Here is a 27,859-nt window from a genome sequence, read left to right as displayed (position 1 = left end):
ATGCTTGACAAATCTTCTGGAATTTTTTGAGGATGTTTCCAGTAGAGTGGACAAGGGAGAACCAGTTGATGTGGTATATTTGGACTTTCAGAAGGCTTTCGACAAGGTCCCAAACAAGAGATTAATGTGCAAAGTTAAAGCACATGGGATTGGGGGTAGTGTGCTGACGTGGATTGAGAACTGGTTGTCAGACAGGAAGCAAAGAGTAGGAGTAAATGGGGACTTTTCAGAATGGCAGGCAGTGACTAGTGGGGTACCGCAAGGTTCTGTGCTGGGGCCCCAGCTGTTTACACTGTACATTAATGATTTAGACGAGGGGATTAAATGTAGTATCTCCAAATTTGCGGATGACACTAAGTTGGGTGGCAGTGTGAGCTGCAAGGAGGATTCTATGAGGCTTCAGAGCGACTTGGATAGGTTAGGTGAGTGGGCAAATGCATGGCAGATGAAGTATAATGTGGATAAATGTGAGGTTATCCACTTTGGTGGTAAAAACAGAGAGACAGACTATTATCTGAATGGTGACAGATTAGGAAAAGGGGAGGCGCAAAGAGACCTGGGTGTCATGGTACATCAGTCATTGAAGGTTGGCATGCAGGTACAGCAGGCGGTTAAGAAAGCAAATGGCATGTTGGCCTTCATAGCGAGGGGATTTGAGTACAAGGGCAGGGAGGTGTTGCTACAATTGTACAGGGCCTTGGTGAGGCCACACCTGGAGTATTGTGTACAGTTTTGGTCTCCTAACCTGAGGAAGGACATTCTTGCTATTGAGGGAGTGCAGCGAAGGTTCACCAGACTGATTCCCGGGATGGCGGGACTGACCTATCAAGAAAGACTGGATCAACTGGGCTTGTATTCACTGGAGTTCAGAAGAATGAGAGGGGACCTCATAGAAACGTTTACAATTCTGACGGGGTTAGACAGGTTAGATGCAGGAAGAATGTTCCCAATGTTGGGGAAGTCCAGAACCAGGGGACACAGTCTAAGGATAAGGGGGAAGCCATTTAGGACCGAGATGAGGAGGAATTTCTTCACCCAGAGAGTGGTGAACCTGTGGAATTCTCTACCACAGAAAGTTGTTGAGGCCAATTCACTAAATATATTCAAAAAGGAGTTAGATGAAGTCCTTACTACTAGGGGAATCAAGGGGTATGGTGAGAAAGCAGGAATGGGGTACTGAAGTTGCATGTTCAGCCATGAACTCATTGAATGGCGGTGCAGGCTAGAAGGGCCGAATGGCCTACTCCTGCACCTATTTTCTATGTTTCTATGTTTCTACATATCTATAGAAGCTTTTGCAGTCAGTTTTTATGTTCCCGGCAAGCTTCTTCTCGTACTCTATTTCCCCCCCTTAATTAAACCCTTTGTCCTCCTCTACTGAATTCTAAATTTCTTCCAGTCCTCCGGTTTGCTGCTTTTTCTGGCCAATTTATATGCCTCTTCCTTGGATTTAACACTATCCTTAATTTCCCTTCTTAGCCACGGTTGAGCCACCTTCCCAGTTTTATTTTTACTCCAGACAGGGATGTACAATTGCTGAAGTTCATCCATGTGATCTTTAAATGTTTGCCATTGCCTATCCACCATCAACCCTTTAAAGTATCATTTGCCAGTCTATCCTAGCCAATTCACGCCTCAAACCATTGAAGTTACCTTTCCTTAAGTTCAGGACCCTAGTTTCTGAATTAACTGTGTCACTCTCCATCTTAATAAAGAATTCTACCATGTTATGGTCACTCTTCCCCAAGGGGTCTCGCACAACAAGATTGCTAATTAGTCCTTTCTCATTGCACATTACCCAGTCTAGGATGGCCAGTGCTCTAGTTGGTTCCTCGACATATTGGTCTAGAAAACCATCACACCAATACACTCCAGGAAATCCTCCTCCACCGCATTGCTACCAGTTTGGTTAGCCTAATCAATATGTAGATTAAAGTCACGCATGATAACTGCTGTACCTTTATTGCATGCATCCCTAATTTCTTGTTTGATGCTGTCCCCAATCTTACTACTACTGTTTGGTGGTCTGTACACAACTCCCACTAGCGTTTTCTGCCCCTTGGTATTCCGTAGCTCCACCCATACCAATTCCACATCATCCAAGCTAATGTCCTTTCTTACTATTGCATTAATTTCCTCTTTAACCAGCAATGCCACCCTGCCTTTTTTTCCTTTCTGTCTATCCTTCCTGAATGTTGAATACCCCTGGATGTTGAAACATAGAAACATAGAAAATAGGTGCAGGAGTAGGCCATTCGGCACTTCAGTACCCCATTCCTGCTTTCTCACCATACCCCTTGATTCCCCTAGTAGTAAGGACTTCATCCCAGCCTTGGTCACCCTGGAGCCATGTCTCTGTGATGCTAATTACATCATGCCCATTAACTGCTATCTGCGCAGTTAATTCGTCCACCTTATTCCGAATACTCCTCGCATTGAGGCACAGAGCCTTCAGGCTTGTCTTTCTAACACACTTTGCCCCTGTAGAATTTTGCTGTAATGTGGCCCTTTTTGCCTTAGGTTTTTCTGCCCTCCACTTTTACTTTTCTTCTTTCTATCTTTTGCTTCTGCCCCCATTCTACTTCCCTCTGTCTCCCTGCATAGATTCCCATTCCCCTGCCATATTAGTTTAGCTCCTCCCCAACAGCACTAGCAAACACTTCCCCTAGGACATTGGTTCCAATCCTGCCCAGGTGCAGAACGTCCGGTTTGTAATGGTCCCACCTCCCCCAGAACCAGTTCCAATGTCCCAGGAATTTGAATCCCACCCCTCCTCAAGCCACATATTCATCTGAGCTATCCTGTGATTCCTACTCTGATACTGTGAGCTCAAAGTAAAGTGTGACCGTAATCTTTTATTGCAGGTCTCCAGAGTGCCTCTCCACCCTGTGAGGCCTCCTTAAGTACAGGTGCTCCCAAGGGATTGTGGGGTCCCTTGAGACTCCAGGGAATGAGCCCTCTAGTGGTTACACAAGGTATTTACAGGTTTACATACATCCCCCCCCCCTCCCCCGCCACAAGTCAACAGTGTAACTATTTACAAGGTGAGTCGATCTGGGGCCGATCTTTCCCTGGTTGATCGTCTCGGTGTTAATGCTGGTTTTGGTGGATCATTTGTTGGGCTCTCGCTGGGCTGCTGTGCAGCTGGCCTTGCTGGGCTGCCTGGTGTGGTGAGTCCTGCTGGGTTGCTGAGGGTGATGGGTTCTGCTTCGTGGTCAACCGCAGTGTTGGTTGCCGCTGGAGTGTATGTTGGGGAGGGTCAAAGAAGGTAGGGTCCAAAGTGGGTTGCTCAGGATAGTCTGAATCTGAGTTTGATTTGGTCCAAGTGCTTCCGGTGAATGAGTCCATTTGAAAGTTTGACCCGAAACACCCTACTCCCTTCTTTGGCCACAACAATGCCGGGAAGCCACTTGCGACCTTGTCTATAGTTCAACACAAATAAAGGATCATTTACTGCAATTTCGTGTGACACATTTGCGCTATCATGATATGTACTTTGTTGAAGCCACCTGCTCTCTACCTGTTCATATAGATCAGAGTGGATAATGAGAGCCTTATCATAGCTGCTCTTTTCATGAGCAGTTCAGCGGATGGAATCCCAGTGAGTGAGTGGGGTCTCGTGCGGTAGCTAAGCAGGACTCGGGATAGGAGAGTCTGCAGTGAGCCTTCAGTTACCCTCTTCAAGCTCTGCTTGATGGTTTGCACTGCTCTCTCTGCCTGACCATTGGATGCTGGTTTGAACGGGGCAGATGTGACATGTTTGATCCCATTACGGGTCATGAATTCTTTGAACTCGGCATTGGTGAAACATGGCCCGTTGTCGCTCACAAGGACATTAGGCAGGCCGTATGTGGCAAACATGGCCCACAGGTTTTCAGTAGTGGCAGTGGACGTGCTTGCCAACATTATCTCACATTCAAACCATTTGAAGTACGCATCTACAACCACTAGGAACATTTTACCCAAGAACGGGCCTGCATAGTCGACGTAGACCTTTTCCATGGTTTGGAGGGCCAAGACCATAAACTTAATGGCACCTCCCTGGGTGCATTGCTTAACTGCGAGCATGTGTTACATTTGTGCACACAGAACTCGAAGTCCGCATCGATACCAGGCCACTACACGAGGGATCTGGCTATCGCTTTCATCATTACAATGCCTGGGTGAGTACTGTGAAGACACTGATGAAAGTATCCCTGCCCTTCTTGGGGACCACTAGCCGATTTCCCCACAGAAGGCAGTCTGCCTGTATAGACATTTCATCTTTGCGCCGCTGGTACGGCTTTATCTCTTCCTGCATTTCCAATGGGACACTGGACCAGCTCCCGTGAAGCACACAAGTAGGGACAGTAAGGGGTCCTGGCTCGTCCAAGTTCTAATCTGTCGGGCTGTGACGGATGATTGCTCACTCTCGAATGCTTCCATAACCATGACCAAATCTGCGCGTTGTGCCATTTCCACCCCCGTGGTGGGCAATGGCAGCCTACTGAGAGCATTGGCACAGTTTTCTGTGCTTGGCCTGTGGTGGATGGCGTAGTTGTATGCAGACAATGTGAGCGCCCATCTCTGGATGCGGGCCGATGCATTCGTATTTATCCCCTTTCTTTCGGAAAAAAGGGATATCAGTGGCTTGTTAGTTTCCAATTCAAATTTGAGCCCAAACAGATAATGATGCATTTTCTTTACCCCATAAAGACACACTAACGCTTCTTTTTCTATCATGCTGTCGGCTCTCTCGGCCTTAGACAAACTTCTGGATGCATAAGCACCCGGTTGCAATTTCCAGATTCATTAGCTTGTTGCAATACACACCCGACCCTGTACGACAACACATCACATGCTAGTACCAAACGCTTACATGGATCATACAACACAAGCAAGTTGTTTGAGCATAACAATTTGCTAGCTTTTACAAAGGAATTTTCTTGGCTTTTGTCCCATACCCATTCGTCTCCTTTACGCAGTAAGGCGTGCAGTGATTCGAACAGTGTGCTAAGACCCAGTAAGAAGTTGCCAAAGTAGTTCAGGAGTCCGAGAAACGACCGCAGCTCCGTCATGTTCTGTGGCCTCAGTGCGTTCTCAACTGGCTCTGTCTTCGAATCGATCGGCCTGATAGAAACATAGAAAATAGGTGCAGGAGTAGGCCATTCGGCCCTTCTAGCCTCCACCGCCATTCAATGAGTTCATGGCTGAACATGCAACTTCAGTACCCCATTCTTGCTTTCTCGCCATACCCCTTGATCCCCCTAGTAGAAAGGACTTCATCTAATTCCCTTTTGAATATATTTAGTGAATTGGCCTCAACAACTTTCTGTGGTAGAGAATTCCACAGGTTCACCACTCTCTGGGTGAAGAAGTTCCTCCTCATCTCGTTCCTAAATGGCTTACCCCTTATCCTTAGACTGTGTCCCCTGGTTCTGGACTTCCCCAACATTGGGAACATTCTTCCTGCATCTAACCTGTCTAAACCCATCAGAATTTTAAACGTTTCTATGAGGTCCCCTCTCATTCTTCTGAACGCCAGTGAATACAAGCCCAGTTGATCCAGTCTTTCTTGATAGGTCAGTCCCGCCATCCCGGGAATCAGTCTGGTGAACCTTCGCTGCACTCCCTCAATAGCAAGAATGTCCTTCCACAAGTTAGGAGACCAAAACTGTACATAATACTCCAGGTGTGGCCTCACCAAGGCCCTGTACAACTGTAGCAACACCTCCCTGCCCCTGTACTCAAATCCCCTCGCTATGAAGGCCAACATGCCATTTGCTTTCTTAACCGCCTGCTGTACCTGCATGCCAACCTTCAATGACTGATGCACCATGACACCCAGGTCTCTTTGCACCGCCCCTTTTCCGAATCTGTCACCATTCAGATAATAGTCTGTCTCTCTGTTTTTACCACCAAAGTGGACAACCTCACTTTTATCCACATTATACTTCATCTGCCATGCATTTGCCCACTCACCTACCCTATCCAAGTCGCTCTGCAGCCTCATAGCATCCTCCTCGCAGCTCACACTGCCACCCAACTTAGTGTCATCCGCAAATTTGGAGATACTACATTTAATCCCCTCGTCTAAATCATTAATGTATAGTGTAAACAGCTGGGGCCCCAGCACAGAACCTTGCGGTACCCCACTAGTCACTGCCTGCCATTCTGAAAAGTCCCCATTTACTCCTACTCTTTGCTTCCTGTCTGACAACCAGTTCTCAATCCACGTCAGCACACTACCCCCAATCCCATGTGCTTTAACTTTGCACATTAATCTCTTGTTTGGGACCTTGTCGAAAGCCTTCTGAAAGTCCAAATATACCACATCAACTGGTTCTCCCTTGTCCACTCTACTGGAAACATCCTCAAAAAATTCCAGAAGATTTGTCAAGCATGATTTCCCTTTCACAAATCCATGCTGACTTGGACCTATCATATTACCTCTTTCCAAATGCGCTGCTATGACATCCTTAATAATTGATTCCATCATTTTACCCACTACCGATGTCAGGCTGACCGGTCTATAATTCCCTGTTATCTATCTCCCTCCTTTTTTAAAAAGTGGGGTTACATTGGCTACCCTCCACTCCATAGGAACTGATCCAGAGTCAATGGAATGTTGGAAAATGACTGTCAATGCATCCGCTATTTCCAAGGCTACCTCCTTAAGTACTCTGGGATGCAGTCCATCAGGCCCTGGGGATTTATCGGCCTTCAATCCCATCAATTTCCCCAACACAATTTCCTGACTAATAAGGATTTCCCTCAGTTCCTCCTCCTTACTAGACTCTCTGACCCCTTTTATATCCGGAAGGTTGTTTGTGTCCTCCTTAGTGAATACCGAACCAAAGTACTTGTTCAATTGGTCCGCCATTTCTTTGTTCCCCATTATGACTTCCTCTGATTCTGACTGCAGGGGACCTACGTTTGTCTTTACTAACCTTTTTCTCTTTACATAGCTATAGAAACTTTTGCAATCCGTCTTAATGTTCCCTGCAAGCTTCTTCTCGTACTCCATTTTCCCTGCCCTAATCAAACCCTTTGTCCTCCTCTGCTGTGTTCTAGATTTCTCCCAGTCCCCGGGTTCGCTGCTATTTCTGGCCAATTTGTATGCCACTTCCTTGGCTTTAATACTATCCCTGATTTCCCTTGATAGCCACGGTTGAGCCACCTTCCCTTTTTTATTTTTACGCCAGACAGGAATGTACAATTGTTGTAGTTCATCCATGCGGTCTCTAAATGTCTGCCATTGCCCATCCACAGTCAACCCCTTAAGTATCATTCGCCAATGTATCCTAGCCAATTCACGCCTCATACCTTCAAAGTTACCCTTCTTTAAGTTCTGGACCATGGTCTCTGAATTAACTGTTTCATTCTTCATCCTAATGCAGAATTCCACCATATTATGGTCACTCTTCCCCAAGGGGCCTCGCACAACGAGATTGCTAATTAATCCTCTCTCATTACACAACACCCAGTCTAAGATGGCCTCCCCCCTAGTTGGTTCCTCAACATATTGGTCTAAAAAACCATCCCTTATGCACTCCAGGAAATCCTTCTCCACCGTATTGCTTCCAGTTTGGTTAGCCCAATCTATGTGCATATTAAAGTCACCCATTATAACTGCTGCACCTTTATTGCATGCACCCCTAATTTCCTCCCCAACATCACTACTACTGTTTGGAAGTCTGTACACAACTCCCACTAACGTTTTTTGCCCTTTGGTGTTCTGCAGCTCTACCCATATAGATTCCACATCATCCAAGCTAATGTCCTTCCTAACTATTGCATTAATCTCCTCCTTAACCAGCAATGCTACCCCACCTCCTTTTCCTTTTATTCTATCCTTCCTGAATGTTGAATACCCCTGGATGTTGAGTTCCCAGCCCTGATCATCCTGGAGCCACGTCTCCGTAATCCCAATCACATCATATTTGTTAACATCTATTTGCACAGTTAATACATCTACCTTATTGCGGATACTCCTTGCATTAAGACACAAAGCCTTCAGGCTTGTTTTTTTAACACCCTTTGTCCTTTTAGAATTTTGCTGTACAGTGGCCCTTTTTGTTCTTTGCCTTGGGTTTCTCTGCCCTCCACTTTTCCTCATCTCCTTTCTGTCTTTTGCTTTTGCCTCCTTTTTGTTTCCCTCTGTCTCCCTGCATTGGTTCCCATCCCCCTGCCATATTTAGTTTAACTCCTCCCCAACAGCACTAGCAAACACTCCCCCGAGGACATTGGTTCCGGTCCTGCCCAGGTGCAGACCGTCCGGTTTGTACTGGTCCCACCTCCCCCAGAACCGGTTCCAATGCCCCAGGAATTTGAATCCCTCCCTGCTGCACCACTGCTCAAGCCACGTATTCATCTGCGCTATCCTGCAATTCCTACTCTGACTAGCACATGGCACTGGTAGCAATCCCGAGATTACTACTTTTGAGGTCCTACTTTTTAATTTAGCTCCTAGCTCCTTAAATTCGTTTCAAAGGACCTCATCCCTTTTTTTACCTATGTCGTTGGTACCAATGTGCACCACGACAACTGGCTGATCTCCCTCCCTTTTTAGAATGTCCTGCACCCGCTCCTTGACCCTTGCACCAGGGAGGCAACATACCATCCTGGAGTCTCAGTTGCGGCTGCAGAAACGCCTATCTATTCCCCTTACAATTGAATCCCCTATCACTATCGCTCTCCCACTCTTTTTCCTGCCCTCCTGTGCAACAGAGCCAGCCACGGTGCCATGAACTTGGCTGCTGCTGCCCTCCCCTGATGAGTCATCCCCCTCAACAGTACCCAAAGCAGTGTATCTGTTTTTCAGGGGGATGACCACAGGGGACCCCTGCATTACCTTCCTTGCACTGCTCTTCCTGCTGGTCTTCCATTCCCTTTCTGGCTGTGGACCCTTTCCCTGCGGTAGGATCAACTCGCTACACGTGCTACTCACGTCATTCTCAGCATCATGGATGCTCCAGAGTGAATCCACCCTCAGCTCCAACTCCGCAACGTGGATGCCGTCCGCCGTGATTCTTCTGCCCAGGAACTCCACTTCAGGCGCCAGGAAAATGCACTTTGAGCATTTTAACCTGAGCCCCACACGGTTGAGTCGACTAAGAACCTCCTCCAGGTTCTGCAGATGCTCAACTGTGTCCCAACCTGTAACCAAGATGTCGTCCTGGAAGACCACGGTGCGCGGGACCGACTTCAGCAAGCTTTCCATGTTTCTCTGGAATATCGCCGCGACTGATCGAATCCTAAACGGGCATCTGTTGTAAATAAAGAGATCTTTGCGCGTGTTGATGCAGGTGAGGCCCTTCAATGATTCCTCCAGCTCCTGCGTCATGTAGGCCGAGGTCGTCCAGCTTCGTGAACGTCTTTCCTCCCGCCAGCATCGCAAAAAGGACTGCCTTTGGGAGTGAGTATTGATTCTAGAGGGAGAAATGATTGATAGTTACTTTGTAATCACCACAGATTCTGATGGTGCCGTCTCCGTTCAGGACTGGAACAATCGGACTGGCCCACTCGTTGAATTCGATCGGTGAAATGATGCCCTCTCGTTGCAGCTGGTCCAGCTTGATCTCCACCCTCTCTCTCATCATGTACGGTACCGCTCTCGTTGTGATGGATGGGTCGCGCCCCCTGAATTAGGTATATCTGCACTTTTGCTCCTTGGAATTTCCCGATGCCTGGTTCGAACGAGAGGAACTTGTTCCAGAACTGGGCACACGAAATGTCATCAACGGACGAGCACACTCGGACGTCGTCCCAATTCCAGCATATCTTTCCCAGCCAGCTCCTGCCGAGTAGCGTGAGACCATCGCCCGGTACCACCCAGAGTGGTAGCTTGTGCACTGCTCCATCGTAGGAGACCTTTACAGTAGCACTGCCGATTATGGGAATCAGTTCCTTTGTGTAAGTTCTCAGTTTAGTGCGAATGCGAGTCAGGACTGGCTTTGAGGTCTTGCTGCACCACAATTTATCGAAGTCTTTTTGCTCATAATGGACTGGCTCGCTCCAGTGTCCAGCTTCATTGACGCCGGGAGTCCATTTAATTCAACCTTCAGCATTATCGGGGGACACTTTGTGGCAAATGTGTGCACCCTATATACCTCTGCCTCCTCGGTCTGAGGCTCTGGTTCGTCGTGATCCGCTGTGGATCGGACCTCCTCTGCAACATGGTGGTTTGCAGGATTAGCAGGGTTTGCAGCTCGCCTGCACATACTTTGGAGGTGTCCCATTGTTCCACAGCCCTTGCAAACGTACCCTTTGAAGCGGCATGAATGGAAACGATGATCACCCCCGCAGCGCCAACAAGGTGTGAATAGCCTTGCATTCATCACCCTTGATGGTGGATTCAGACATCTGCGGCCGTGCAGCTGCAGGCATGTGGGGCCTATACGTTGCGATTTGAAAACAACATCACTTTTTTCACAGTGCTTGTGGCATCACTCATGTGCTGAGAGATTTGCTTAGTATTGTCACTGGTGGCAATGAACGCCTGGGCTATCGCTATGGCTTTACTCAAGGTTGGGATCTCTGCAGTCAAAAGTTTACGAAGTATTACTTCATGGCCAATGCCAAGTACGAAGAAGTTCCTGAGCATGTGCTCCAAACGTCCTTCAAATTTGCAATGTCCTGCAAGGCGTCTCAGCTCGGCGACATAGCTCACCACTTCCTGGCCTTCAGATCTTTTGTAGGTGTAGAACCGGTACCTCGCCATCAGAATGCTTTCCTTCGGGTTCAGATGCTCCTGGACCAGTGCGCACAAATCATCGTACGATTTCTTTGTGGGTTTCGCTGGAGCAAGCAAATTTTTCATGAGGCCATACGTTGGTGCCCCGCAGACGGTGAGGAGAATTGCCCTTCATTTGGCAGCTTTCGCTTCTCCTTCCAGCTCGTTGGCCACGAAGTATTGGTCGAGTCGCTCCACGAAGGTTTCCCAATCGTCTCCCTCCGAAAATTTCTCCAGGATGCCCACTGTTCTCTGCATTGTTGGGTTCGTCATCTGTAGCTCGTTGCCATTTGTTATGTATGAATAAAGATTCTGATTAGATACTGTGAGCTCAAAGTAAAGTGTGACCTTAGTCTTTTATTGCAGGTCTCCAAAGTGCCTCTCCAGCCTGTGAGGCCTCCTTAAGTACAGGTGCTCCCAAGGGATTGTGGGATCCCTTGGGACTCCAGGGGATGAGCCCTCTGGTGGTTACACAAGGTATTTATAGGTTTACATATATAACAGTGTAGATGGCTGGTGAGCACAGAATGGGCTTTGTTCTGATATCTTCTCACAGTCAAACTTCCAGCCAGTACTCTGTCTAGGTTCATGTGTGAAAAATAGGCATTTGTACAAGTACCAGAAAACTATCATTGTCCAATGAGTTATATCCTTTCGACAGTCAGCAACTTCAGGTGTGAAGGCATAAAAACCAGAGAAAAAAAAAAACACATTTTCTTATTATTGATGCATTATCCACAAACAGTGGCATAATCTTCCCTTGAGCTGCCAAATACTGTGAGGAACTCTCAAGAGAAGATATGCACGAACAATAGGAATGCAGCTAATTCACAGACTAAGGTTGCCACTTGTCTTATTTTGAACTGGACAGTCTGGTTTTTGAGTGACTACCTGGAAATTCTGAAATCTAAATCAGACACTATGATGTGAATGGGCACAAGGGCCATTTTCATCTCGTGACCACCCTAGTTTTAGGTATATATGGGACGGTAGCAGGACAAAAATTAATTATAAAAAATTGCTGACTTATTGCTAGAGATCAGCCCATTCCTCCTTTTGGGTAGACCTCGATTTGAGCGATCACCTCATCAATATATTTAAATAAGGGTTAAATGACACAGTTGAGACCTCAATGCAATTTTGGTTGCAATCAGCATTAGCGCGCTGCTTCAATTTGCTCACAACCCATGGACAGTACAGGTTGGGAGATGGCCATTTGCAAAGCTACTAAAAGGTATCTTTGCTGCAGTCGGTTAAAGTTGTAAGCTGGTCTGGCAGTTATATTTTCTTCATTCTTTCTGGTACTTTTACACCTTAAGCTTTAAATCATCGCTACTTGGTATGCTCTTTACATTTCCCTGCTGCTTAAATCTACTGTTCTGTTTACCTGGCCGATCTTTTCAGCTTTCTCCTTTAAAGTGGTGCTGCAGGCTCAAATTAGTCTCTTGCCCACCAGATTTTACATCCTCCCAAAGGATGAGCTGCCTATAAGCAGCGGGATTAGAACTGGCAGCTTGCCAATTTTAATTAAACAAAGCCCAACCAGGAAAATTGATCAGGCCTCCCAACCACAGCCTGCCCAATGTACTCCAGATATTAAAATTAACTATATAGTGTGAGCCTTGGCTCAATGGTCACACTCTCACTTTCGAGTCAGAAGGTTATGGCTTTAAGCCTCACTCTGAGGTTGACACTTCAGTGCAGTACTGGGGGAGTGCTGCACTGTCTGCGATGCTGGCCTCTGGATCAGCTGTTAAGCTGAAGCCCGGTCAGTTCTCTCATGGTACTATTCAAAGACGTGCAGGTGAGTTTTCCAGATGTCCTGGCCAATATCTATCCCTGAACCAACACTTCCAACAACAGATTATCTCATAATTTATTTTATTGCAGTTTGTGGGACCTTGCTGTGTACAAATTGACTGCTATATTTGCCTACATTGCAACAGTGACCAAATCCAAAAGTCTATTATTGGCTATGAACTGCTTTGGAACATCCTGTGGCTGTGAAAGGCACTGTGTAAATGCAAATTCTTAATTTCTTCTATTAATTATAAAAATGTTAACAAATGTCATTATCAACAAATTAAATCACACAACTAAAGCCTGATCCTAGTCCAAGCCTGACACTATCTTTCAGGTTTTGCATTTGGCAAAACATGGCAACCTCCACCAGGCTTTACTTTGCCTCTTGCATCTGTTAATTTAAATTTTACAAAAACTAGATTCATGGAATAAAACAACGGCAGCAGAATGGCAAGAGATGAGTTGCACTTATAATCCTCTCACTAGGGGCTGGAAGGTGATCTACTGCAGCAAAGCTAAGTAGAAGCATGAGCAAATATCACATGAGTCCCCTCACAAAGATTACTGTGTGGAGGCAGATTGTTCATGAACCATTTAAAAAATGCAAAAATGTTAACTGAAGATCAAAACATCTCTAAAATATGTTCAAATTTTAATTTGATGTTTTCAATCAGCAACCTAGCCAATATCAGTAACTCAACTAGTGAGGACTCTAGACACAAATATCCATGTCAATATAGCATTTGTATCACAGTTTATTAAGCTTCTATCTCCACAAGGGCAAATTAACACACGGACCTATGGGGCCCCCAGTAAAACTCACCATAACGCGGAAAGACCGCATACAATCGCTGGATGAAAATATTCTAGCATTTAAAGATACTGTCAGAAGGGGGTGAGGCAGAGTCGGCAGATTTGTTACAATATAAATACTGACAGTTGTCATTGCATCTTGCATTTGTGTTTTCATTGGGTTGGAGGTGTGGGGGGGACGGGGGACGGGTGTGGAAGTTGTGCAAGGACAATAGAGGGGCCACGAATGTTCTTGGTGCCCAGGGTCCCAAGAATTCTTAATCTGGCTCAACACCTCCTGTTAATACGGATTCTTTTTCCCTCAATCTGTTTCAGCGAATACACTGACATGCGAACACCTCTTTGCCTTTTCTGTAAAAGACCTTTATTAAAGATTCTCCGACCGGGACTTGTCAAGACAAAGGAACACTCTCAATCAGAGCCTGTTTACCTTCCCCTGGAAAAGCCCCTTTTCAGCGCGAAAAGCACAGTAGATATACATTTTCAAAACAGAACACATTTGATTAGCACTTGGTCTATCCAATCCCTTTTTGCCTCCTCCCCCGAGTACTTCCAATGGTAGGCAAGAAAGTCTCCCAATTAGGGCTGGTGTCAGGTCAGGTTAGTTATAGCTTTGCCACACTGTCTTCCCTTATCAGTAAAGAACCCAATTAGTTTCCCTTCCTCCTTATCAGTAGAAGCTATTACTTTTCCCTTCCTATCGAGGATTTCTTTCTTTCTTTGTGCTGCCTTGGGCTTTCTCATGACCCGTGTCTAACCTCAACTTCAACTCTTGGTAACCCCTTTTTTTTCTGTTGATTCTGCAGTTGTCTGCATCTTGACATTTCTTTAGCTATTTTCCCATGATTCCCTATCTCCATCCTTTTGCCACCTTCTCTATCCATCTACCACTTTCTCAACCCTTTTACTGATTCTCATTCCCCCCTTTTATCATTCCATGATAACCCTGGTGCTTATTCCAGGAGTATCGCGTTTAGCCGTGCGCATTCTCTTTCCTGATCCTCCTTGTTGTCTGTGAGTCCGCCTCGAGCCTCTTCGCAAGGTCTTATCAATGTCTGTTTAGGTTCTCACATCGTATCCTGTCGGAATATTATTGAATTGATAACTTCTGAAGCCTTGGTACAAGGCCGAAGAGAGGCCTTTTACCTCCTTATGGGCCAGTGCAGGAACCAGCACTTTAACCCTTGTCCCACTGGTACCCCTAATGCCAAATTTTTCTCTTACACTCCTAGCACCATTTTAATTGTGTCTGCATGGCCTGATTGCCCAGTCTGTTATGCAGCGTATTTTTTTAGGAACAACAAGGAAAAGACTTGCCTCAAGTGAATGATTGTATCCATGACATAACAATAATCCACCACTGTCAATGTTTGCTTCTATTTTTGTAAACCACAATCAGTCTGACCCTTCATTTAATTGACACATTAACATATAAACACAAATATATATAAATAAACCGGAGCTCTAGTGAGCGTTCATGACAGGAATCCCCGCAACAGGTTACAACCTCAACTAAGATGAAGGGTTACATTACTTTGCAAATAAGCTTAAGATTGTTGTACTACATTTATTCCCATAACCAACTTGTCAAACAACCACTCTGCAAACTGTGTGAAGTTCCTGTTTGAGTAGATTGAACAGTTACGGAAAGAAGATTGTAAATAAAGTTGGAACAAACTAACTTTATCCAATTATGATAATTCCTTTGACTTCCAATTCCAGATTACATTTCACTATCTAGGGGTGCATATACAATCCTATGAGATGACCACTTTCTGAAAGGAACTAGGAATTTGTTAAGAGGAAGTCAGATATACGTTGGTGAAAATACAACACAGGTTTGAAGTTAGAGGTGAAAGTTAATGTAAACAACAATGTCAATACTGATCTAATGCAGCAATTAAATGGTTGTTTACAATGAGCGGGCACTTGCCCTTAATACTGGCCGGTCTATCAGGCATGTCTTTGCTTAGCTCAATTTACAGCTCGCCAGAAAAAAAATTCTTAAAACGGACTGCACTTTAAGGAAGTTAACATGTGGCCGTTTGTAATTTGACAACACAAACTACTATTGTCCAAAATATTTCATGCAGCTGCAAATGTGGTTAGGCTTCATGCCAGCAAGAGCTAAAATACCACATTACTTAACAGCTTTTTTCACAATACATGGTTTTGCAGACTGAAGTCATACTATCCCTAAACAGACAACACTGGGTCACAAGCTTCAGTTCATGATGCTTTTTCTTCCTGTTTCTCAACCCTCTCCTCCTTGTGCACAAAATAAAGAGGAACTCCACAAGTTTAGTCCAGTAGCTTAGTGGTAGTGCACTTGGCTTGCATATAGGAGGCATCTAGGTTTAAACTACAATCTTTGACTGATGCTATCATTTGTGTGTGTTTTATATTTGTTCTTGGGACATGGGTGACACTGTTAAAACACTATTTATCAATCATTAGTTGCACTGAGGGCATTAGGAGTCAACCACATAGCATGGGACTGGAGTCATGCAATGTTCCCCGTAAGCTGCGCTTTGTCTGCATGACCTGTGTCTTTTAGTGAGCGATCCCTTTAAATAAATGGTGAAGCCGGTGAGCGGCTTTCGCAGGACTTTCCCATTGCTGCGTAGCCACAGCAGTATGGTTGGCAGATTCCCTTCCCTGAAGGACATTGTGAACCCGATCCCCTTCCCTGAAGGACATTAGTGAATCAGTTAGATCTTTATGGCAATATGGAATTTTCATGGTTTTCTGGTATTGACGCTCAAAAAAATAGAGAAAGAAAGGAGAAAGAAAGAGAGAAAGAAAAAGAGAAAGAGAAAGAGAAAGAAAGAAAGAGAGAGAGAGAGAGAGAGAGAGAGAGAGAGAGAGAGAGAGAGAGATAAAGGGACCAAGTTTCGGATATCTGGCAGAATGGCGCACCTCCGAGAGGCCCGCCTATTTTTTAGAACACAAAAAGCGGCTAAAACTTACCTCGCGATTCTCCGATACCTGTAGGCCCGTTTTCAGCTCAGCGCAACAGAAGCTGCTGGGGGCGGAGCAAACACCGTTCTGAGAAAGCACTGCCGGCAGGGGGGCGGGGCTAGGGCCCAGCGTCAGTTTGAGTGCCGGCAGCATTGCGCATGCGCGTTGGAGCATGCGCGCATGCGCAATGGCACACAAACATGTGCAATCGGCCATCTTTAAAGGGACAGGCAAAAAATAGATTTTTGGCTGTGTGGAGCTGTAAAATGCCTTCCGATTTTTGGTGTCTGAAGGAGTGCTGATAGCAGTACTGTGGAAGAAATCAGCTGCTGGAACCAGTGAGTGTTGTTTGTTGTTGCTAAACTTCCAGAAGGAGTGCTGCATAGGTGCATGCAAAGTAAGGACTGTGTGTTTTGAAAAATCACTGAGTGTCAATTCAATAGAGCAATGGAACAACGTCCACCAAGAATGAAGAATTTCTTGCATGAGGAAGTGGGGATATTAGTGAATGTCATTGAGCAGAGATGGCAGGAGCTGGATACCAGCAACAGAGGTCGCACAAAAGTGGCACCCAAAGAAATGAAGAAACGCTGGAACCTAGTTGCAGAAGATTACTGCGCAGTGGTGCATACCAGGAGACCTGGAAGCCAGTGTAAAAAGAAATGGCACGACCTTGGTCAAGTAGTTAGTGTAAGTAATATTTTCATTTTTCAATGGAATCGCAATTGTAAATGTAACCATCTGTAGATGTCCCACCCTGCAGAAAGACACATTCTGTAAAAAGTTGTATTTTAATCTTTGCAGAAGAAATTGGCCCACAACAAAAGGGGAAGAACTCGAACAGGAGGAGACGTGCCAAATCTGCATCCCCTGACACCCTTGGGACAGAGGGTCGCTGCTATGATGTGTCGTATATGGAGAAAAGCAATCAGTACAGCACAAGCTGGGCCCACACGCGAGGGAGAGGGTAAGTCCTAAAAATGCATTGTGGCCCTTCAAATCAACCTGCTTCCTGGCCTGCTATGTGTGAGACTTCTCATGCCACCCATCCTGCCCCCTCCTGTGCTGCTAACCATTTGACTGTTCTGTTATATTTTGCAGAAGATGATGCCAATCCTGAAGATCTTGAAGATACAGAAGAAGAACCAGAAGAACAAGATGTGGACGATCCAGACCAAGGGTGGCTGCAGGGGTTGACTGAAATGTCTTCAGGGGAGACTTTTGAACTTAATATGTATCAGTCCACATTAACGGACATCAGTTTTTCAAACAATTGCATAGGTTCTGGTCCGACATTCTATGGTTTCACAGATTCCGAGGTTGCGGGTCCCAGTGGTGGTGGTGGTGGTGGTGTGATGCAGCATTTTACACCCAGTGCCCCACCATCCCTGCCTGCGCCTCCCACTGGAGTGGTGCCGCGAGGCAGACCCAGGCCGAGCAGAAGGAGAATCGAAACACGCTCTCCTAAGATGCAGCGTGCAACAGGTGTGGGTGGCATTGGGTGTGGAGACCAATGACCTTACCCGATCACTCGTGGGCAGCGTCAGTGTGGTGGGTGATGAGGTAACGGGACTGTCGGCTGAAGTAGGAGTAATGACACGGGAAATGAGGAAGGGAATGTCAGAGGGAATGTAAGCGACGGCACAGGCTGTCAGGGAGGGCATACAAGTGATGGCACAAGCCCTCGTGGAGATAGCTGATGCAATAAGGGCACACAGCCTGACCAATCAAATCACACCCCCATGAAGAAGTGAACATTCACCGAGATGTGGATGAGAGATGGTTGCAGCCTTTCTTTGCTGCTGTTGTTCTTGTTCTTGATGTAACTGTAGTACCTCTTTTCAAATTGATATTGTTTTGTAAGTTTTGTAACGTTACAAGTTTGTAAGTGATCTTAAAGTCATAATAAAGTAAAGTTTGAAACTACAATTATTTCATTACACTAACGTGCAGTACATTGTGAATTTTTCAATAAAATATATTTAATTAAAACTGAATCATGTTCCATTAACACAACACAACATAGGAACGACTCCAAAAAATAAACATGTCCATGTGGAACAGTTGTTGCTGAGCCCTCAGGCATCAATAATTGAAGCGTTCACGGATGAGCTGCTGGCGCAGGGCTCGAGCAATCCTTAAAGCACGATGGACCACCCTCTTCCGACCTTGTGCTCCGGCATCGGGCACTTGCATGGTTTCCTGATCGTCGTCATCATCCTCATCCTGCTCTTCCAAATTACTATCATCATCAGGCACTCTGTTTCAAGATGCCAATGGTCCTCTCTATAATGCTGCGCGTCGCAATGTGTGCCATGTTGTATTGATGGTCAACTTCCATCCATGTTACGCGTAGGGGCGTCATGAGCCAGGTGGCCAGGCCGTACCCTTTATCTCCCAGTAGCCAGCTCTGCCCTTCTGGCTGCTCCTCAAAAATGTCAGATATAACGCTGTCGCGAAGGATGAACGCATCATGGGTGCTGCCAGGGTATCTTGCATCGACTGACATGATGCTTTGCATGTTGTCACACGTGAACTGCACATTAATGGAGTGGAAACCTTTTCTATTCCTGAACTGCTCGGCATCCTCCACAGGTGCTCACAAGGCAATCTGGGTACACTCAATGCAGCCCTGTACCTTTGGGAAGCCAGCAATCCTGGAGAAGCCCACAGCCCTGTCATGCATTGCTTGGCCGGTCATTGGGAACTTGATGAAGTCATTCCTCCGCGCATATAGTGCAGGCATTTATTGCACATTGAGAGATGGCGCACACATCTTCAGTTGTAGCTTGAAACGATCCCGAGACATAGAAGGAAAGTGCAGCTGTAACCTTCACTTCAACAGACAAGGCAGTCGGCATTCTGCTTCTCGGCTGAAGATCTGTGATATGCTGAGAGCAGATTTAAACGATAACTTCTTTGCGGAAACGCAGCCTTTTGACACAATCAGCCTCGCTCATGTCCAGGTACGAATGCCTGACTCGATATTGCCAACGTTGGTAAGGCCTCTTGCCCATCAGCCTATGGGCTATGAAGTTCCTGGTGTGGTGAGCTCTAATCAATTCCCTCCTATGCAGTGAACTGATGGCGAACCATTGCAATAATCCGTGGTGTTGATAATGCAGCACCCATACTTGAAGTAAAACTTAAACTTTCAAAGGTGCTGGCTGGCTGGCTCTCCCTCCCGGTGTTTTTAAGGTCTCCCCTGTCCCCTGGCCGAAAAATCACAGTTCGATTTGCTGCGGCCGGCTCTATGGACGTCGCCCTCCCTCCTGGTGATTTTCAGGCCACCCCATCCCCTGGCCAAATGGCCAAAAGATCACAGCTCGGTTTGCTGCCTGCGTGCTGGAGCTCTGCTCTATGGCGGGGCTCTTTGGACGTCGCCCTCCTGGTGTTTTTCAGGCCGCACCATCCCCTGGCCGAACGGCCTAAAGATCGCAGCTCGGTGCCTGCTGCCGCTGCTTCGATGGAGAGGTAGGAAAATTAACTTTTTTTATTTATTGATTTATTTATCATTTATTATTGATGATGGCTCTTTATTGGTAAAAGTGAAGTGTTTATTGCTTTGGAAAATCCCCTAACACCGCCCCCCACCCCCCATCTCTGACTACCTGCATCTAATTAAAAAGTGTACGCAACGTTTTTCTGAGCGTACAACAGTGGACACTTACTCCATTCTAAGTTAGTTTGGAGTAACTTTTCGCTGTCTAAACTTGCAAAACAGGCGTGAGTGGCTAGTAACGCCCCCTTTTGGAAAAAAAAAACTGAACTAAAACTAAACTAAACTAACTCACTAGAAGTGGAGCAAACTAAATGCTGAGAATTGCGATTTCTAAGATACTCCAAACTAAACTAGTTGCTCCAAAAAAATAGGAGCAACTCCAGCTGAAACTTGGGCCCTATATATAGAGAGAGATATATATATATGTATTACATAATAGATAGATAGATAGATAGATAGATAGATAGATAGATAGATAGATAGATAGAAATGTAGAGAGAGAAATATAGAGATAGATAGAGCGAGAGATAGAGAGAAATATATATAGAGAGAGAAATATATATCGAGAGAGAAATATATAGAGAGAAATATATATATATAATAGAGAGAAATATATGTAGAGAGAAAAATATACATAGAGAGAAATAAATATATATATATAATATAATATATATATATATATATATATAGAGAGAAATATATATCGAGAGAAGAGAAATAAATATAATATATATATATATAGAGAGAGAGAGAAATCCTGGCTTGAATGCCACAGGGGTAGTGTTGGGTAGTGGAGCCTCACCAACCTCAAAGTGTGTGATATGGAGGAGTACTGAGGCAGGCATGAAGTCAGTGGTCTGGACAGATTTGCCCCAGCAATGAAGATGGACAGAGCAGAGTCAGGAAGGTCACAGAGGTGGACTTATAAATGGAAGAAAAAGTGCTCCATAATGCTAACACAGCAAATACCACGAAGATTTTAAGGGCCAATATGTTGACTAAACGTGTGAAGAAAACAAACAACAATGTCAAACAAATAACCTCAGCAAAAACAGTGCATGTGTTGAGCTATAAAACAGTCCTAACCCTGAAAAGATAACTTCCACAGCAGCTCCTAACAAAGATACAGCATACTCTACTGGTGGATGAAGATTTGAAAGAACGTTGGCCCAGAAATTGCTGTCGGTGGCGTAACTAAGGAGTACACCTCCAACCTCCAAAAGAAATCCGCACTTAACTGGTGTGAGGCCTCCTTCAAAAACTTGCATTGTTTTGCTGCAGAGTTGAGTGCAGCGTAGTGGCCCATGGATGCACCGTGTGTGTAAGCATATCAGGATCACATGGATCACATGCTCCAATCAAGAAACAGAAATCTCCGATGCCCATTCATGATTTTTTTAGTCTCAATCACCCCAGTAAATTAATAAATAAATGAGTCTCTCACTTACCCGAGTAAATTAATAAATAAGTCAACCTTTCATTCTTGGTAGAGTTGTTTTGGGATCAGGAAATAGTTAGGTGGATACAGATATTTATTTTGAAGATTTTTTTATCATAACTGGTGTATATTTCAAGCTGCTGCACATCCCTCCTCCCCTTATGCAGTGTAAACAGGCTCCTGCGCAGTTTGCACCAGCCGTAAAATTTTACTGCGTAATTGCTGGGAAGTTGGTGGGCAATTAGTCCAATTCTGCGCCAGCAATAAGGATTTGACAGTCGCAGTGGATGATCTGTCAAGTCGGAAAATGACAAATCGTGAGGTCGGGATTTAACGCATGTGAGAAATCCCAAACTTGCTGTCCATTTCAAAGGCGCATACCGACTGCAAGTTCTGCTCCATCATATTTCTCTGTAAACAATAAAATATTATTTTATGTGGATTAGTACTGACACAAAGGCTGGAATTTTGCCGGTGCTCAGTGGACAGGATCGGTGGCGGTTCAGCTGTTCAATTTAAAATGATAGCGGGGTCCTGACCCATTTTCTGTCAACCCGCCGCCATGCTACTTTCCCAGATGTTGGTTCTGTCAACGCTGAACAAACCTGACACGCAGTGGCGGGGGAGGCAATTTAGGTCATTATGACCGTGTTAAGAGGCTTTTAAAGACAATTTTGAGCTGAACTTACCATTTTTGTAGGTTTTCCACGAGGTTCCCGCAGCTCGTGAATCACGTCAGGAGTTGTGTCAGCATGAATTCATTTCTTTACCCGACAGCTGCAAATGTGCTATAAAAGCTCTCAGCTCACAGCTGTTCACGTTCCAAGATCAGGAGCTCTTGCTCTCTCACCACGGACAGATCGCTTTTGTCATCTCAAGTTCACCTGCCATCTATTACATTAGCATCAGTGCCCTTGAAACGATCCCACCTTGGTCCTCAGAATCCCACCACGATCATCCCCAACACCAGCAACACCAGCAGCACCAGGCACACCTGCAACACCAACAACACCAACCTTCTCCTCAATCAACTGATGCTGCACAGGACACAGGACATCAGCACCCGACCACACTACTGCCCCAGATGCCAGGGACGGCCTCTCCACGGCCAGATTTCCAGATTTACTTCACTTGACACTGTACATCCTGGCTGCCAGGTTGGCACCATCCCACACCAACACCGTAAAGCATGCCTACAATGCCCAAGCCATTCCTTTCACACTCATCAGCATTTATGGGGTTACCGTTATGTTTTAACCATTCATTGCAACTTACTAAGCACTAACTCACAGAGGTGCACACAAATCTGTCCAAGACGGCAAAGTGAGGAAAATAAAGATTTCAATGTTTGACATCACATTAACAGAAACTTCACATGAACATTAGGGAAAACACCCAAGTGCTTAACCTTGTGTGTTGTTCGTTGGTATGCTTACAGAGGGATGAGGTCATGCATTCGTGCCAATAGTGCTTCTCTGCCATACTTTAGTGCCTCGGCAGAGATCCTTGTTATTCTTGAGCTGACGGATGGCCTTTTCTACCTCGTGCAGGGCTGGGGTTTTGCTGATAACGCGCTACTCGGAACTCCGACATGGCAAGCGAGGTGGGCAAAGGAAACGTTTCAAGGACACCCTCAAAGCTTCCTTGATAAAGTGCAACATTCCCACTGACACCTGGGAATCCCTGGCCCAGAGACCGCCCTAAGTGGAGGAAGAGCATCCAGGAGGGCGCTGTGCACTTAAGAGTCTTGTTGCCGAGAGCAAGCAGAAACCAAGTGCAGACAGTGGAAGGAGCGTGCAGCAAACCAGACACTCCACTCACCCTTTCTTTCAACGACTGTCTGTCCCACCCTGTGACAGAGACTATAATTCCCGTATTAGACTGTTCAGTCATCTGAGATCTCACTTTTAGAGTGGAAACAAGTCTTCCTCGATTTTGAGGACCTGCCTATGATGATGATGCTGCTTGCACTAGGATGAAGGTGAGTGGTGGCTAGTGAGATGGGGGTGTGATAATGTAGATAGAGACGGATGGGTAGAGGTGCAAGGCAAGTTGCTGTGAGTAAGGATGTGCAGGAGTAGGGTAGGGAAGGCAGAGTGATGGGGATGTGATGAGTGGCACATCAGGATGAGGTGGAGTGTGGCTTTACAGTAACATTTCATGATCTACTGAGATCATTGAAAGATTTGCCCTACTGCAGCCAGGTCCTCCTGATGCTTGTGCCCTCATGTGCAATGCTTAACTAGGCTGTGTTGGGCTCCTGGGGAGGTCTCTTCCGCCCATTGGAAGGGAAGAGAACCCCCCTGCATGCTGTGACTCCCTCCATAAGCATATGGAGGGAATCATGGAAGAGCCTGGGTACAGCCCTGCACGACTTGTCAGTGTTTGGAGCAGCTCAATGCTGTAGAACACAGATAGCACAAATATCAAAATAAAGTTGGCCATGGTCCCTTTAAGGAAACCGGCTGATGACACAACATCAAATGACATCATCAGGCCCGCTTCCTTTTATTTGGCCGGGAACCGCGTTGGGCGAGCATAACAAGCCCAATCAGGGGAAAGTCACGTGGGAAGCCGGGATGGAGACAGGAACGGGATCGGACTCCACCGTCACCTACCTCGCTCCCGCCTCGGTAGGCGAAATCACGGCCTAAATAATTGTCTTCATGAATAATCCACAGAACCCATACTAACAGAACAGAGCCTGAGGTCTATCAATAAACTCACAACTGAACTAAGTCCCAAAATTTCAACACTAATTGCACAGCATTTATAATTTTTTCTGATGAGTATATTTCATAACATTGCAACTTTAAACTGCAAGAACTCAAAAATATACTCATTCATCATGGCCCAGATAAAACCATCTTTAAATTAAGGGGCTGATAGTCTCTGATCAGTGGTGAGGAGTAAGTTATATATCTCTATGGTTGGGATTAGGGAGCTTTACTTTGCACCTGGTTGTGCTGTATCAGACTTGGGAGAGTTTAATGTTGATAACTATATACTCAAAGTAAAAAAAACATTCCAAACTGCAGAACTCACCATGATAACCACAAAGAAAACGGCAAAACAAATTGCCGGAAAGATCGTTGGGGATTCTCCCAACTGACCTGTTAACTTTGCCATAAACCCCATTTATGTATCTATCTGGGGTTCCCGTCAAAGTTATGGCAGCTGATTAGGAGAAACTCCGACATATGTTGTAGACTAGAAAGGTTCAAGCTATAATCCCCAGCCTGTTGTCCCTCAGAGAACTCTGCACTCCTCCAATTCTGGTCTCTTGTGCATCCCAATTTCATTTGCCCCACCTTTGTATGAAAGGGGTGATTTTGAGGCCATTATCTCCTTGTACAGATGAGATTCTAGGCCATTATTTCCCTGGGCTGCCCAGTATTAATGCGAGAGATTGGGAAGATAGAGTCTCCCTTTTTGTATGAGGAGCTGGAGGTTTTTGAGGTGAATTCATGATTCCTTACCTGCCCATAGGAACCTGGAGTATGACTGTCACGGTCTTGGAATTTTTGGAACTGGAGCCTGGCTGGCAGCATCTGCAAAAGGTAGGGGAAGTGGGGAAGTACATTTAATTTTATTGTGCTGCCTGTCCCCAGGACGATTTATTTGGCTCAACTGGTGGCACTCTCCACTATGAATCAGAAGGTTGGGTTCAAGCACATTCCATGGTTTGAGAAAATAAACTAGACAGATACTTCAGTGCAGTCTTGAGAGAGTGAATGAAAGAAAGACTTGCATTTATATCATGCCTTTCATGACCTCAGGATGTTTCAAAGCGCTTTACAGCCAATGAAGTACTTTTGATATGTAGTCGTGGTTATAATGTAGGAAATGCAGCAGCTAATTTGTGCATAGCAAGGTCCCAAAAAACAGCAATTGTCTGCATTGTCCGTGGTGCTGTCTTTCGGATGAGATTTTAAGCTGTTTGCCTATTCAGGTAGATCTATAAAATCTCATGGTATTATTCAAGACGAGCAAAGCCTTCGTCCAGTATCCTTGTCAATATTTATCCAACAATCAACATTACCAAAAGCAAACATCCTGGGTGAGGGACATACCTCCTGTTAAACTGGTCATTTATTTCAATAGCTGTTTGTGGGACCTTGCTGTGCACGCACTGATGGGCAAGTTTACTACCAAACAAGTGACTGCATTTCAAAATTCATCAGCCTGGAAGCTTTTTGAATATCCTGAAGATGTGAAAAGCTCTATATATAAATGTAAGTGATTTCTTTATATCAGCAATTGTTCCATATATGCCACCACAGTGGGAAGGAAGGAGGGTGTATTTTTTCCAAAAACCAGCGTGCCTAGGAACCATCATCACACTTTGACACTGGAAGCCATACCCTGACCACACAAAGAGACATGTCCTGGGGGAGGGACATGGCCCCTGTTAAACTTGTATCTGAGAGTTGGCCATACTCCCTGATTTTCTGGAAGACATCGGAGAATGAGGTTAAGGGGTTAGTAATGTAAAGTAGGATGTCATCAGCGTACAGTGATATTTTGTACTTAGCTCCTCCAACTTCCACTATATGGATGTTTTAGCCTGCTCTGTCAGGGGCTCCACAGCCAAGGCAAATAGAGTGGGTAATAGGCATTCTGGTCTGATCTGTCTTGAATGGGGAATGCAGGGGAGTTGGTATACATGCTGGATGCGAGGCTGAAAGACAGGATTCCAATCCGGAATGCACCATCCTTCATAATACAGCAAGAACAAAATGCTACCCAGTTCAATGCCCCATCGAGGCTTGGAAAAATCCACAGTAACAACATTCTCAACTTATGTCTCTTTGAAAACTGCACAGGACCCATTAACCATTTCACCAACCTGGCACAATGGAGAATTCTGAGACGCATTCACCAGTGCATTAGAAACAGCTACCTGAAGGTAAATCAATGTCAGACCAGTGGGAGGAATTCAAGGAGGAGATAGTGAGGGCTCAGTGCAAATACATTCCCAGAAAGAAACAGGGTGGGACTTCCAGATCTAGAGCCCCCTGGATGTCAAGGGGCATACAGTGTAGGATAAGGCAAAGAAGGGAAGCTTATGTCAGATACCAAGAGGTCAATACTGCAGAAAGCCTAGAGGAATATAGAAAGTGTAGGGGTGAAATTAAAAAGGAAATCAGGAAAGCAAAGATAGGGCATGGAAATTTATTGCTAAGTAAAATCAAGGAAAACCCAAATAAATACAAAGAGCAAGAGGATAACTAAGAGTAGGGCCGATGAGAGACTTAAAAAGGTAACCTGTGTGTGGCAGCGGATGACGTGGGTATAGTTCTTAATGAATACTTTGGGATTAGGCTGTATAGCTCTTTTTCGGCCAGCACAGACACGTTGGGCCAAATGGCTTCTTTTTGTGCCGTAAATTTCTCTGATTCTATGATGAGAGGATTCTGAATCTGGCATGAGAAAGACATCACCTGGCTGGGCTAACACCTTGACAAGGGCCAGAATATCCCCTTCTAACAGTTGCCGAACAAGTTCCACCTTCCAAAAAATTACCAATAGCGTTGACTTCTCCAGGATCAAGCCACAATGCGAAAGTTGCAAGATGAACCCAACCCCCTGTAGCTGTACCTCCCCTCCTTCGCAGAGCTATGTGTCACATTTCTGCCCTTCTCTCCATGTTTGCCTCCAATTCAAAAAGGCTATACAGAAAGCCTGGAGGAGGACTGAAAATGAACGGGGGAAGATAGCCCGGAAGCAAATTCTTATGATTACTACCTGCAGCGAAATGTTTAAGGGTCATCTCAAGATAACAGAGAGTGCACCTTACTCTACAGATGCATCACAAATTGCAGCCCTTCCTGGGGAATGACTGCAGGAGGGACTGTGGTCAGAAGGATATACTGCTGCATTTGTTCTTGGCATGTCCCTGTATTCAGCTGTTCTGGACAATTACTCTACATGTAGGCCTGTGGTTATTGGGTCCTCCCACTGGAGAACAAGTCCCCAGGCAACTTATCAGCTAACGCGGTATCACTGCACAGCTACAAGATGCAGCACACCTCTCAGAGAGAAAATAGATTTAGCCAGTGAGAAAGAAGTAAATTCACAATCACAGCCACAACATACAGGAAGATTTCTGTGCATGAGGCACAGGAGAATTGTAAAAAATTTTTAAAAGAGCAGGTTGAAGATTTTAACTCCTCATGCTCAGAGGAACTCTATCCCCATAGATAACAGACTGAAGCAATTTTATCATAAGGATAACAGTGGATCTCCTCCGTTTTATAATATAGGTCCTTTGGGGTCAAGTTTCGGCCTGAGTCGCTCTTATTTTTTTGGAGCAACTAGTTTAGAATGGAGTATCTTAGAAATTGCAATTCTCGGCATTTAGTTTGCTCCAGTTCTAGTCAGTTAGAATAGTTTCAGTTTAGAACAGATTTTTTTTCCAAAAGGGGGCGTGTCCGGCGACTTACGCCTGTTTTGCAAGTTTAGGCAGTGAAAACTTACTCAAACTAACTTCGAATGGACTAAGTGTAGATTTTTGTACACTCAGAAAAACCTTGCCTACTCTTACAAATCAGGCGTAGGTTACAAATCAGACGTAGGGAATGAGGTGGGGTGGGGGGGGGGGGCGAGGGAAGTAATTAAATTCTAC

General features: G+C 45.3%; 1 protein-coding gene across 2 annotated transcripts in view; it reads right to left on the bottom strand.

The window, feature by feature from the left end:
• znf704 (zinc finger protein 704) overlaps positions 1 to 27,859 on the bottom strand; it is a 394,480-nt gene that overhangs the window by 254,560 nt on the left and 112,061 nt on the right. Inside the window, exon 3 of one of the 2 annotated variants that reach the window (XM_070890989.1) lies at positions 24,711 to 24,782. The exons of the other annotated variant lie outside the window; for it this stretch is intronic. Coding sequence (XP_070747090.1) covers positions 24,711 to 24,782 — 72 coding nt within the window. The remainder of the gene's footprint in view (positions 1 to 24,710; positions 24,783 to 27,859) is intronic. 2 annotated transcript variants of the gene reach the window in all.

The sequence above is a fragment of the Pristiophorus japonicus genome, chromosome 1 (genome assembly GCF_044704955.1).
Source record: "Pristiophorus japonicus isolate sPriJap1 chromosome 1, sPriJap1.hap1, whole genome shotgun sequence".
Taxonomy (NCBI): Eukaryota; Metazoa; Chordata; class Chondrichthyes; family Pristiophoridae; genus Pristiophorus; species Pristiophorus japonicus.
The sequence above is the reverse complement of the archived record's forward strand: the minus strand, read 5'-3'. Positions and strand labels throughout refer to the sequence as shown.